Genomic DNA, 13,715 nt, shown 5'->3' on the forward strand with positions numbered 1-13,715 from the left:
TTTTGTATTCCTCCTCCTCTCTGCAGTACGGCTGCAGACACAAATGAAGTAGTGCAAAGTAGGGCTGGGCAATATATCGATCATATCGATATCGAGTTATGAGACTATGAGAACTGTAGCTGAAGAGGAAGCTGAAAGGAGTTCATAGACTGCAATCTCAGACAGACAGACAGACAGACTCTCTCACACACACCTCCAAATCCTTCACCCCTCTCTTGATGATTTATTGAGCACAGTGAGGAGGATGTTTGACAGTTTTGAGGGATTGGGGGGTGTGGCAGCAGGTTTGGGCGTGCTCCAGTGTTCATAGTTGAATGGCAACAGCTCAGAAACAAGCTGTGTATTTTAGAAAGCACAGATAAAACAAAGCATCTATAACCTCTGTGCTTTGTTTAGAGAAAGACTTGAACCCAAACTGTGATCATGTTCAGAGTCAGTTTAATACAGAGCCCCTACAGATGTCTTTTTTGGGGTTTTGGACCCTCTGTGTTTGTATCTGAATTGGTTACCGATAGCCAGACATCGGGTCTCTGCTTCAGAGACGTCATGACCCTTGACCCTGACCCTCACCTGAACTCTGACCTCAGCTCCTCCCCCTATAATGCCCCTAAAATAGACGAGTCACCACAACTGTTTTTCTTGTATTGATACAGTGATGCTCAGTTTACTGTGTACTTGTTATGCATTATTGATGGCTGCAAATTCAGCTAGCTCTTTTTCTTTTTTTTTATCACTTTATTGCAGCAGCAACATATTCCAGACAATACAACAGGTTACCGTCTATATTTTGATCGTTTAACCCAGCTACCCATCCCTATCCCGCCCACCTCTCGCCACTCCACTAACCAACAGGACAGTGCTACACAGACAGCGCATTCTTATTTAGACAGGAGATCTTTTAAGGTAGAGGTAGGTAAGTTTGTCCACATTAAAATTGTGTTTGGTTGTGCATTATTGACTCTTGCTGATGATAGTTCCAGATAAGAAATGTCCCAAAAAAAATTCAGCCACTGCTTAAACTTTTTGTTATTAGAATTGACACATTTTTTCCCACGCAAAGTCCAAATCCACAGAGTGATTACATTGTATTTTTGACCACACATTTCCTGTTTGAACATAGTATTATTCACTTGTATATTACAAAGGAAAAACTAATGAGCAGGCCATGGAGACTTATTTTGGGGGGGGCTGGACGATATGGTTGAACTGTTGTCAGAACGCGACTATTACGCTGCGAAAAAGCGGCATCATTTATTTGCACCACGAATAAAGGCAACTAATCCAGTTGTGTGGAACGAGTTGAGTTGTGCCTATATTCATGAAACAAAACCACAGAGGCTCCGTAGTATGAACCAAGATGACAAACTTTATTACTCCTTTCAACCTTGACAAAGGCAGCGCAGTCCAGATCCATTCCTTCCATTCCCACCTTTCAAAATAAAAGCCCTGAACATATAATATTCAAAGGAAAAAACCTGGAAAATTATTTGTGAAATGTCATCAGATTTCTGGGCGTGAAAGTACTGTGGGAGAGAAACAGACAGGATTACACACCCAATTAGTGAGCTAAATAGTCTGAAACAAAGACCCCCCCCCCCCTGTGGTTACTGGAAAGGATTAGATTGCTAAAACACTCTTACAGTCCACGGAAACATGTAATTGGTTGAATATGGTGAATTTGTCATGGGTGCTAATTGATTTTCTGACAGGGGATCACATTTATTGTGAAATCCAAACAATAGAACACGAGCTCTGTACAGAGAAGGATTAAAGAAGGGATTTTATTTCTTTGTTTACTATTGTTTACCCCGGGGTTTGTATTCTGAGGATGTGTGATAGTCTTTTGAGTATCAAATCCAAACAGCTACTCTCACTCATACCTGAAGGCTAGTTAGTTATACTGAGGACACGTCAGAATCACAGAAATGCGTGATTGTTCAGGGTTTCCTTCAGGAAATTGTTTAGCAGAGATGAAACCTCTTGTCTCGTGATCAGTTTAAGTAGCCTCAGTCATTGAATATATTACATTTGCTGTATTAAAGCTACTACAAGGAGCTTTCATGTTGTGTTGATTTTGGCGGTCCCTGTGGACAAAAGCGGTAGTGTTTCCGAGCACCAGAGTCCCTCTAGAAAACCTCTCATTTTGCTGCAAAAGGATCTGACAGTCTGCCCCGTGCAGTCCTGGTTCTGGTTCTCCCGTACCTCCTGTAACTCCAGCAGGCCCAGCAATATGGCCTGGGCCTCCAGCAGCGTGGTGTCGGTGTTGGCTCCCAATGGGGACCGGCAGAGAAGCGAGGGGAAGCTCTGCTCCTGGCTGGAAGAGGAGCCTCCACCTTCCACGAAGGTCTGACTGCAGGTCGAAGGCGGCAGCAAAGTCAGATCTGGGTCTGTCCGCGGTGGGCTGCTCGCTGCTGCCTGGAAATAAACACTTAGGCCGGAAATAAACACTTTAGATTGCCTGCTGTAGAATTAGTTTTCCAGGGGAAATCTTCAATATTTTAACATAAAAGTCTCTGTCAAATGCAGCTATTGCAGTTTAGGCTGCTGCTGTATCATTACTGTAGATGATTTCTTGATATTTTTTGAGACTAACAGAAGAATGAGCCAAAATTCCTCCTCTTAAGGGACTTTGTGTTACCAAAAACAGCCAGTAGAAGGAAAAAGAATAGTTTGCATTGTAAAGTAGAATCTTTCATCCGTTACCTCACTCAGTGACTCATTTTGTGTAGTTATTTGCGGACATGTCATGACCTCTAGGCAGGACATTACCTCTCCTCCCTCGCCTCCGTCCAGCCGTGTAATCCTGCAGGCGCGGCGTTGGTGTCAGCGCTGGGATCCAGTGTCTCACAGACGGACACAATGGCCGCACTGTGCTCCCCTCACAGCATTGTTCTCCCCTAAACTTGGAGGCACAATGAGGCCCTTATCCACACAGGACAGAGAGGCTGGCAGGCCCGCTGTCAGGTGCTTTTTCTTCCAAGCTTGTTTGTGAGCTGAACCCACGAGGAGAGTTTTGTTTGAAACAACAGAGCGATACTTTCTGAAAGATTGGCCGACTTGGTCACAATTTACCAGTATGAGGTGAACATAGATGCTGATGCTGCTGTGTCACATGCTAACTCTTGACGTTAGAGTAATCCTGGCCCTTCAGCTGTTTTTTCTCCTACCAGTAAATGACTTGCATTGCATTAATCAGTTCCTGATGTGATGGTTCAACAGCCTGACAGAGTTGTGGTGCTCGAGGTTTAGGATTGATAACATTCGAGTATGTTTAATGAAGCATGAGGTTAAAAATAGAACAGCTCTGTATCTTGCACAAAAGTAAATTCCTGCACACCCCTCTTGGAATATATTTATGGAATCAGTACATCAACGTTTCGGCCCCTACAGACCTTTTCCAGAAAATGAGTTCCCGTGTTCTCATCATGTCTAACCAAACTCACACTCTGAGGAAAGCCTGAAGGGACTGAAACATTTATTTGATGTACTGATTCAATAAATGTTTTGAGTGTCCACTGAGCTTCTCTCCAGTGTGCAATAAGAAATAATGGATGTGCAAGTCTTTATCCTAACCTGCTAAAAGTAAGAAGGAATTTACAACCGGATGTTACTCAGCTCCGTCACGCCAGAGAAAGTTGTTTAAGTTTGCAATATAATATTAAGAGAAGGCTGCACTTTATAGCTACATGCATTACTAGAATATTAACATAAAATAGTAGACAAATATATTTAATTTTATTTATTTGTTTTCATCACCATGGCAACATATCGTCATGCATATTTCATTTTGATGTCCTGCCGTTCCGCCGGACTGTTTGTCTGTTTTTCTTGTACTGTTGAAATGGTGTTGTCTGTCTGCCTTATTCCATGTGAATGCAGCATAAATTTTACATAATTTTAATAAAAATAATTTTCCAATATAAATGTATATCACAATATGAAACAATTTGTTAGTTTTTAATTTCAGTTTGATTGAAATAATAAATTTAAACAACAAAATAGTGTAAAATGAAAACTCTATGATATTGATATGATATAATTCTACAGAAATTGGTTAAACAATAATATTGAATTGTTTTCTTTTCAGCAATAAAGAGTTGGTAGTCTTTTGGCTTTTGATTCACAAATGTATGTCATATGTTGACGTATGTATAACTGTAGTATAGTTATTAAGGCTGTCACAATATCATATTTTCTCTATAGGATTATCGTGGCCAAAACAAATCTATCTATCTATAGAAAAAATCGAAGAAAAAAAAAATCTGTCAAATTAATCTTAAAATTTGATTATTGTGCTTTTTTTTTATTGCAAATGAATTACACTCAAAATACGAGTGGAGAGAGTCTGTAATCATAATCGGATATATAAAATGATTTCAGAGGTTCTGTATTATTCACACAATGTTATCGTATATCAGTGTTGTGTATTAATAACATGATATCAATATTTCATTTTTAAATATCACGGTTATTGTCAATACCAGTATATCCCGACACCCCTAATAGTTATATATAACTTAAGAACTGTTGTCGGGCTTATTTTTACCTTTACCAAATTTTGGAAGGAGTTTATTTTCAACCTGTATGTCTCAAAATGTTATAAACTGATTTAGCTGAAATCGTGTCCTTGTATTTGACAGTCAAGACAGGATAATTTGGTGATGTTGTGCTTTCATTTCTAGTGTCTGTGTCCTTGAACGCAGCCTCTGTGTTTGTTATACTGTTGGTTACACCGTACCAACTTTCTTTCACTAAAGAAATAAATGCTCACTTTCACTGCAACACACACAGTGCCACTGTGTCTCTCTCTTCCTCCTCTCTCACATCCACATTAAACTAGTTAATCCCTGCCAGATTTCAGTCATTCAGGACATTACTAACATTCAGCATTTCAGCTTTGACAGACCGACAGATATACACGCTAAAGCAGTACATATTAACCCAGCTGGCAGGTTTTATGGGACAAAGTATTGGGTCAGATTAGGATGTTGACCCTGCAGTCTACTTGTACTAAAAACCACACATCTGGAGCAGATGAAAATGTTTGTAATTACAAAAACAAGTTCAGTATGTTCCTGTGATTTAGGACGGTCAAAATAACATGGACAGTTTCAGCATTTAGACCTCAAAAGGGGGTGTTTATATAATGTCTTTCTACTGGCCGGTTGTCAAAAATATGCTATTGCAGCGCTAGAATTACCATGTGTGAACTAACTCTGTCTCCAGCTGACTGCTTAATGAAGCAGCTCCAGGATTGCGTTAACTTATTCAGCAGCCCGGTTAGAAAGATTGTGGTGTGATTCACAGGTTGAAGCCCCACAGTAGCCATCGTACTTAACAGCAGCTACAGAAACTGTGCAATGTGTCCTTGAACACAAAAAGGGGACACTCTACCTACTCAGGCGTGAACTGAGGGGAGGAGGAGGATTTTAGAAACACATTTCACACATTTGCAGTCCAGTACAAAACCACAACTAACTACGACCTCGGTAATAAACACAGTTGAACTAACATTTTTCAGAAAGCTTTAACAAAAACTGTCAGTTATAAGCTTCGTAAAGGAGAAATAAGTGGCAGATCTGGATACACAGTTGAAATAGTAAGCCAACTGACCTTCTACAACAACAACAACAAAGCTCTCACCTCAGGCTTAGCCAGGGGGAGAGGTGGAACTTTCCTACCAGTCTTAATATTAAGACAAGCTTAATTAGAATCTAAGACCAAGAGTTTATGCAACTGGCGCCTGTTGCACTGGGTTTCATTAGATTATATAAGTGTACTTCCTCATTGTGTACCTCAACAAGCTCTCATCTCTCTGTTTTTTTCTGTTTTCCGTAGGATTCGTCCTCAGCTGGCCAGGGAGAAGATAGAGGGATGTCACATCTGCACATATGTGATGCCCGGGGAGCCTCAGGTGATCCTGGGGAAAGACAAGTCCTTCACCTACGACTACATGTTCGACATGGACTCCCAGCAGGACATCATCTACTCCGCCTGCACAGAGAAGCTGATCGAGGGCTGCTTCGAGGGCTACAACGCCACCGTCTTTGCATACGGACAGGCAAGTCTTTGTCCTCAGTGTCACAGCTGCAGTGCTGATGGTGCTTTATAGCTGGGTGGATGTAGGGAAATGCGCTCCGTGGATTTGTGTGTTTGAGGAAAGAAAGAGAAGAGGGGTGTTTTAGAGGTGGAGAGTGTTGACAATTGGGTAAAAGGAGACCAGAGGAGACTTCTGCTGTGGAATTTGAACCTCTGTGACCTTGTCCAACCATATTTTTAAAGGAATAATTTGATATTTTGGGAAATACACTTTTTTGATGAGAAGATCAATGCTATCCTCACATCTGTACACTTAATTTTTCTTCAGCTACTCCCCTTTTCCTTCCACTTTCCCTTCCCTCTTCAAGTTCACCACATGGAAATAACATGCAAGTTTGGGCCTCATAGCCCCCCCGACACCTCCTCTGCCTTTACCTCCCCTACTGCTTAGGTTGCCGTGGCAACAGAGCTCCTGCTGCATGGCACTCACACGATTCAAAGTGAAGCGAAGCGCACACACACACACACACACCTTTCTAGACAGCTATACATCATTAATGTGTGTCCATATTAACCCATATCTCCCCAGTAACTGCTTCTGTCACTGCTGGCCTACTTCTGACACATACAGAGAGAGAGTACAGGCTGCTGTTGGTTTGGCCTGGATCAGACCTGTTTGGCTTTACAGGGACTAATCTAGATTTAGACCGACCCACTCGGCTGCATCACAAAAACTCTGCCCGGTTGGGTTGCAGATATAAACAGACAGTAATGAGAGCAGAAAGTACATTTTAAACTGGTTTGTAAATCTTAGCATGTCTATTCAATGTTCTTAAACACAAGCAATACATTTAAACATTTTCAGCAGAGGAAAAGTGCAGGTAAATGGTTAAAAATATTCTCCACTGACAATAGACTCAGTTGACCAGATTGAGACGGCATTCTTCTTAAATAAAGAAACAGAAGTCACCGTTTTTCGTTGACTGGAAAAACTTGCTCTCCAACTACGTGTATAGCCCCCAGGTACATGCAATGAGTTCCCGTCTATCTCTAAGGGATATCAAAAGGCATTCTGGGAATTATAGGAAGTCAATAATTTAAGCATACTTTACAGGGCAGAAGTGAAATACTCAGTAGTATATGGCCAAGTGTATGTGGACGTTTCTGTTTTTTCATGGTTTGGGCTCAGCCCCTTAGTTCCAGTTGAGGGGAAGTCTTAATGCTGCAGCACACAATGTTATTTTAGACAATAGTGTTCTTCCAACTTTGTGGAAACAGTTTGGAGAAGACCCTTTTCTGTTTCAACATGACAAAGCCAGGTCCATAAAGAAATGGTTTCCCCAGTTTGGTGTAGAAGAACTTGACTGGCCTGCACAGAGCCCTGACCTAAAACCCCACCCAACACCTTTGGGATGAACTGGAACGCCGACTGTGAGCCAAACCTGATCACCATCAACATCAGTGGCTGATCTCACTGATGTTGATGTGGCTGAATTGGAGCAAATCCCTGCAGGCAGGTTCCAACATCTGGTGGAAAGCCTGAAACCAGAAGAGTGGAGGCTGTTATAGCAGCAGATTAATAATGTTTAATTATGACATTAATAATGTTCAACAATCATGTAATGTTCCGGTGTCCACATACTTTTGTAATAGTAGTGTAAAATCAAACAGATATTACAATAAAACATTAAGATGAGAATAAATTTGATATTTCGTGGTTTATCTCTACTCCCAACTGTCATGAATCAAATGAAAAACTGCCAAAAAATTGTAAATTAACCTATTGAATATCAAAACAACATAAACAATTTACATAATCATTCAAGAAAAAAACTATTTGAAGATAAAGGATACGTTTATCAAGTTAAAAATAGTAAGTCTTTAATAAATAATAAACATTACTGGATTCACAAAGACAGTTAAAAAAAAAAATTCGAATTTGATGCAGCACAATCTTTTTTATTCCATGCATGCTTCTTCCTTGTCAAACCTGATGCCTCCCATTACCCACAATGCAACTTGACCACCGTCAGTTAGTTGGTAGCGGCTAATGTAGCCTTGAGCTGCTAGCCTGCAGCAGAGATGTGGAGTGGGCTACAGAGGTCTGTTAAACTCACTTATTTCTTAAAGTTTTCGTTTTTTTTCATTTTCAAACTTGTAGTCTTCAGCCCCAACAGACGCTGACTCAAGTGACATCACTTGAGGCAGTTTATCAGACTTCACCTAGCTCCCTCTGGAGCCACAAAGGGCTTTAGAAAACATTTTTCACATATGTAGTCTTTGATGTGTATAACTGGTGGAGTTCCCCTTTAAGACAAAGTCATACTTTTCATTAATAATGTGTTTTTGGTTGTTTTGCGTCTCCCCATCCAGACTGGTTCAGGGAAGACTTACACCATGGGGACGGGCTTTGACGTCAACATCGTAGAGGAGGAGCTGGGTATCGTCCCCCGCGCCGTCCACCACCTCTTCAAGGGCATCGAGGATCGCCGACAGGCCGCCCAGGAGCAGGGAAGCCCCGTACCTGAGTTTAAGATCAACGCCCAGTTCCTCGAGGTACACATCCACCCCCACTGTATCATAAATAATGATTTCTTAATTTTTTATTTTACCTGCTTCTTTAAGCTAAATAAAACAAACAAAATATAATCTTTCTCTCACTAGTAGAATTAGGACAGGCTTTACAGAGATGTCATGGGTCAGGCTTATATTGTTGACACTGCTCGTTTAACAAGCTTTGACACCAGCGCTCCATCATGTGAAAATATCCACACTGACAATTGAACTGCAGCAGCTGTCATCGGGGGGTTAGGAGGTGTTGTGGGGTGGTGGTGGTGGGGGGGTCTCAGTCTGGACAGGAAGAGTTAACAGCAATGATGTGAGTAGACAGTTGTGCCGGTCCATCAGACTGTGACAGTGTTCAGATTCCTGGAGAAGAACTGGAGAGGTGGATGAATGTTGGCCAAGAAACACGGATATGAACAGAAATCAAACACTAGGCAGATGGTGATTGTTTCAGACACGAGTCTCCAACAGTAACTATTCATATTCTCTAAATTTGATCCCTTTTTTTACATGGTAGTCGTTCATATCTCCCCAGATTTTTTTTGTCAAGATGCAAGAAGCGTCCTGGAAACAGCATCCAAATTATAGATGATTTAGGGTAAATAAATGAGACGTCACTTCAGGTTTTACTATTTTAACAGTCAACAGGAGAACTAAACTAAAAAAAAGATTTTAGATTAGTGTGTCAACAATACAGAGCTAGAGAGGTACAGATTATTTGTTATATTACCATTATTATTATTTTTTTATATATTTGACACAATACAGGGGCACGTTTCTTTTTGTGTGTCCATTCACACAACAGGGTAAGTAGATCGGTATTGGAAAAAGGCCACTTAAAAAATAAGTAACTAAATAACAATGATTACAAGATGTTTTTGCTTGTAATAGGTAAATAAAAAATCTGTTTGGTAAATTTTATGGAAATAAGATGTAATATTTAGGTCTTCCAAGATAAAAAGAGATCTGTAATGCTCAAAAGTTAAGTTTCACTTAACAAGATATTCAAGATGCATTGTCTAAAAACAAATCCCTATATCTCACTGAAATTCTACTTGTTAGGTATGTCTTATGAGATATTTTGACCAGTAATTACACAAATATAATTGGTAATATTTCGCGTTTTTGCAAAGTACAGATGCAGACCTATTATAGTCAAAAATAAGCTGGAATTGTTGGTCTTGCGTATTTATTTTTGTTCTTATTTTTGTCCTAAATACAATTCAAGATGGTATTACGAAGGTCTTAAATAACCTTTAGATATTCTGTGAATGTTGATGATTTAATCCATGGTTTAAAGTTAAAGTGATGTATCTGCCTGCTTAAAAACATTTTATACGTGTGTGTTTTGTCTCCCTGTAGCTTTATAATGAGGAAGTTCTGGACCTGTTTGACTCGGTACGAGACAGTAAGCAGAAATCTCACATCAAGATCCACGAGGACGCCACCGGGGGAATCTACACCGTAGGAGTGACCACACGGACCGTGTCCTCCGAGGCTGAGGTAACGAACCGCATGTGTGTGTATAACAAACGTCCAGCCCATTGTGACTAACATTGTTAATATTAATGACTTAATTTAATGTTTATTAATGGATCTAGGCCTTTACAAATACCCTCATTACTCATATATTATTCATCCCTGTGTTGGTGTTTGCTTTTATAAATGCCAGAGAGTATTTGTTGTTGTATTTCATAGCTGTGTCAAAGTGAGTTGGCATGTTAATATTTAAAAGCTCTTTCTCTGTCTGTTCAGATGATGCAGTGCCTGAAGCTTGGGGCTCTCTCTCGCACCACAGCCAGCACTCAGATGAACGTCCAGAGCTCTCGATCCCATGCCATCTTCACCATCCACCTGTGCCAAGTTCGCGTCTGTGCCTCCGACAATGTTAGTAGAGTCTCAGTATCATTTAAAAAGATAAGATAAGAAAGACTTGTGCTACAGAGAGTTGAACAATGCTGCTGTGTTGTGTTAACATTGTATTTGTTATCTGTCACTCAGCAAGAAAGTGAGACTGACAACAGAGTCTCCAACGGGAACTCTGAGATGGACGAGTACGAGACGCTGACAGCCAAGTTTCACTTTGTGGATCTGGCCGGTTCTGAGAGGCTGAAGAGAACCGGAGCGACGGGCGAACGAGCCAAAGAGGGCATCTCAATCAACTGTGGACTGGTGAGCTGCTTCTCCCTCCTCTGCATCACTCCAGCAGGATTTGTAAAGTCACTCAGTGATCCAGAGAAGCCACTGATATACTAGAGTTTGACTGCCATCTAGTGGCTGAATTTCATAAATGTCCACCCTGCACTCAAAGAAAAATACTGCACAGAGGAAGGAGAAACCCTGTAAACATTATCATTAAAGCTACGAGTGGCATGATTTATTGAATAAAAACCCTTTAACATGATCTCTACTATTTTACCCAACAACATACACAAGCTTCAGTCTGGAGTTCTGTCAGTAACAAGGATTTGGATGTGTTGATTGCTGCTGCCGTGTAGTGTTGTTTCTCTTGAAGAAAGGACACAACTTTTTTGGTTTTGAGAATTTACACAGATACATTATAACAAGACATAAAATAATCACATTGATATAAAACCACCCTCACCCTCCCTAAGGAAAGAAAAAATAAACAAACAAAAACACAGAGGGTTACAGTATTACATAAAACATATATTTGGACAAGATGGCATCGTATGGTAGACATAAGAGTTGCATCGGCATTCCCTAGGGAAATATAACCTTCAAGTTTCCAAAGCTTTCCCAAGTTCACAATTCTCCAAGAATGTAAGAAAAGGACTCACTTGTAATAGACTTAAATCAGTCATTTTCTTCTATTTGCTGTTTAATGTACAACCATCTGGGTACAAATTAAGTAGTTAAATGCAATCTGGGATTTAAAGTAATTTGAGAAACATGGTTAATAATTTAATTCCAGAACTTTTGCATCTCAGGATGAAGCAGTGAAATAAATTATCTTTTTTCTGCTTTGCATTTGACACAGATATCCAAAATATTTGAATTCATCTTATTTAGTCTAACTGGAGTAATATATAAGTCCTCATAATATTCAATTATACTGAATCAGTTTGAGATGAGTATTTATTTAGGAGTTGAGCCCCTTGAGCATACCTCACTCCATACAGATATCTCAGTTGTGTGTTGAGTTCTCTTATGCTCAGTAGAATCTATCCAATCATCTAATATGGATGAAGGAGGTTGTATATCAGAGTGTGTCTGTGCATAAATGAAGCTCCTCAGCTGTAAATATTATATAATATAAGTGTTTCTGAGGGAAACAGCATTTATTTTTAAGTTCTTGTGTTCCCTCTATTAAACTTAGCTTTCTGGAGTATTTTGAGATGTGTTTTCCTGATGGAAAAAGTCAGCACAATTTTAGTGGTAAAGGAAACATTACAAATGTATCGTCTGGAAAATGTATTGTTTTCACACATTGTTGCATTTTACATCGTATAACGTACCCCCTGCATGCCCAAATTAGGTGAAAATCAGACTGAAAACCTATAAGATTTGTCTTAACAAACGAATCCAAAAGAACATTCATGGAATAAAAATCTGCTGCATCACCTTAAACCATTTTTCTCCTCTCTGTTGCTGCAGCTCGCTCTGGGGAATGTAATCAGTGCTTTGGGTGACCGGAGCAAGCGATCCTCACATGTGCCTTACAGAGACTCCAAACTCACCCGACTTCTACAGGACTCATTAGGAGGAAACAGGTCGGTGGATGACTGATTTCACCTTTTTAATAAAGTACCATCTGTGTCATTGTGGACCCAGAGAAGTCTGGCTGTGTTTGAATCAAATTTTTTTCAAATGTATCATACATCAAACACATTTATCAAAATGTACATCAGTCTTTGTCAGAATTGTGCATCTTAACCAAACATGAATATCCGCCTCCCTCTTGCCTCAGCCAAACAGTGATGATCGCGTGCATCAGCCCGTCTGACCGTGACTTCATGGAAACGCTGAACTCGTTAAAGTACGCCAACCGAGCCCGCAACATCAAGAACAAGGTGATGGTGAACCAGGACAAGGCCAGCCAGCAGATCAGCGTTCTGAGGACGGAGATCGCTCGACTGCAGATAGAGCTAATGGAGTACAAGACGGTGAGGAGTTTATAAAATTAACCAGGGAATATTTCATGTCAAAGGAAGCTCAAAAACATGTTTAAATTGTGTATATTTATTTTTAGAGAGTAACACGTTGTCCTCTGTATTGCCTCCTCCTCTCCCTGCAGGGTAAACGCTTGACAGGTGAGGACGGCGTGGAGAGCTTCAGCGACATGTTCCACGAGAACTCCATGCTGCAGACGGAGAACAGCAACCTGAGGGTGAGAGTGAAAGCCATGCAAGAGACCATCGATGCGCAAAGGGGGCGGCTCACCCAGGTGCTCAGTGACCAGGCCAACCAGGTCCTCGCCAGGGCAGGTAGGTCGTTTTGAGCATTAACAAATACATATTCCACGAGATAATTTTGTTATTATATTTTCATTCTTTTGTCTTCATCTCTGGCTTGATTCTGCTCATCGCAAAGCCACAGTGAATACAGGATGGGCACGTTTAGTTTGGTTAGAAAAGACATTTTGTTCTCCCTCTCTCATCTAAAATTGTTTTGATTCTCTTCCAGGTGAAGGTGGAACTGAAGAAATTGGAAACATGATTCGGGGTTACATCAAAGAAATTGAAGAACTCAGGTAAACAACTCTCACTGTAGATTATGTTAATGCTAATTGGGCTCCAATTTCATTCTACATACTTATTTATTAGGTGAAATAGTAATACTTTATCTATACTGTTTTTTTTTAGTTTGTACACAAAACATCATTGTGCTTTTTTGCTTACTAACTGAAAATAATACAAGAACCTGCTGATGGATGTCAATCAAAACTGTGTCTATTGAATATTACTGCAAATAATTTTTCCAAAAGATTTAATATGTTTAATAACATTTTATTAGAGCTGGCTTTTCTGGCTGTTATCAGCTCTTTTCTTTCTGTTTTGCATTGCATTGTGGGACATTAGTCAAGATGACTTTGTGTGCATTCCAACATCTTTGATTGGACTTAGGCCTAGCCCATACGTACATGGGTA

The 13,715-nt window shown here is 40.2% G+C and overlaps 1 protein-coding gene across 7 annotated transcripts in view; it reads left to right on the forward strand.

Annotated features, from left to right (window-relative positions):
• The window catches only part of kif21a (kinesin family member 21A), a 58,831-nt gene that overhangs the window by 20,596 nt on the left and 24,520 nt on the right, over positions 1-13,715 (forward strand). For all 7 annotated transcript variants that reach the window (XM_074633720.1, XM_074633722.1, XM_074633723.1 and 4 more), the window contains exons 2-10: positions 5,839-6,061; positions 8,413-8,595; positions 9,967-10,107; positions 10,360-10,491; positions 10,606-10,776; positions 12,223-12,338; positions 12,536-12,731; positions 12,863-13,052; positions 13,252-13,318. In XM_074633720.1, the coding sequence (XP_074489821.1) occupies positions 5,839-6,061; positions 8,413-8,595; positions 9,967-10,107; positions 10,360-10,491; positions 10,606-10,776; positions 12,223-12,338; positions 12,536-12,731; positions 12,863-13,052; positions 13,252-13,318 (1,419 nt within the window). The remainder of the gene's footprint in view (positions 1-5,838; positions 6,062-8,412; positions 8,596-9,966; positions 10,108-10,359; positions 10,492-10,605; positions 10,777-12,222; positions 12,339-12,535; positions 12,732-12,862; positions 13,053-13,251; positions 13,319-13,715) is intronic.

This window comes from Sebastes fasciatus, chromosome 4 (assembly GCF_043250625.1).
Source record: "Sebastes fasciatus isolate fSebFas1 chromosome 4, fSebFas1.pri, whole genome shotgun sequence".
Lineage (NCBI taxonomy): Eukaryota > Metazoa > Chordata > Actinopteri > Perciformes > Sebastidae > Sebastes > Sebastes fasciatus.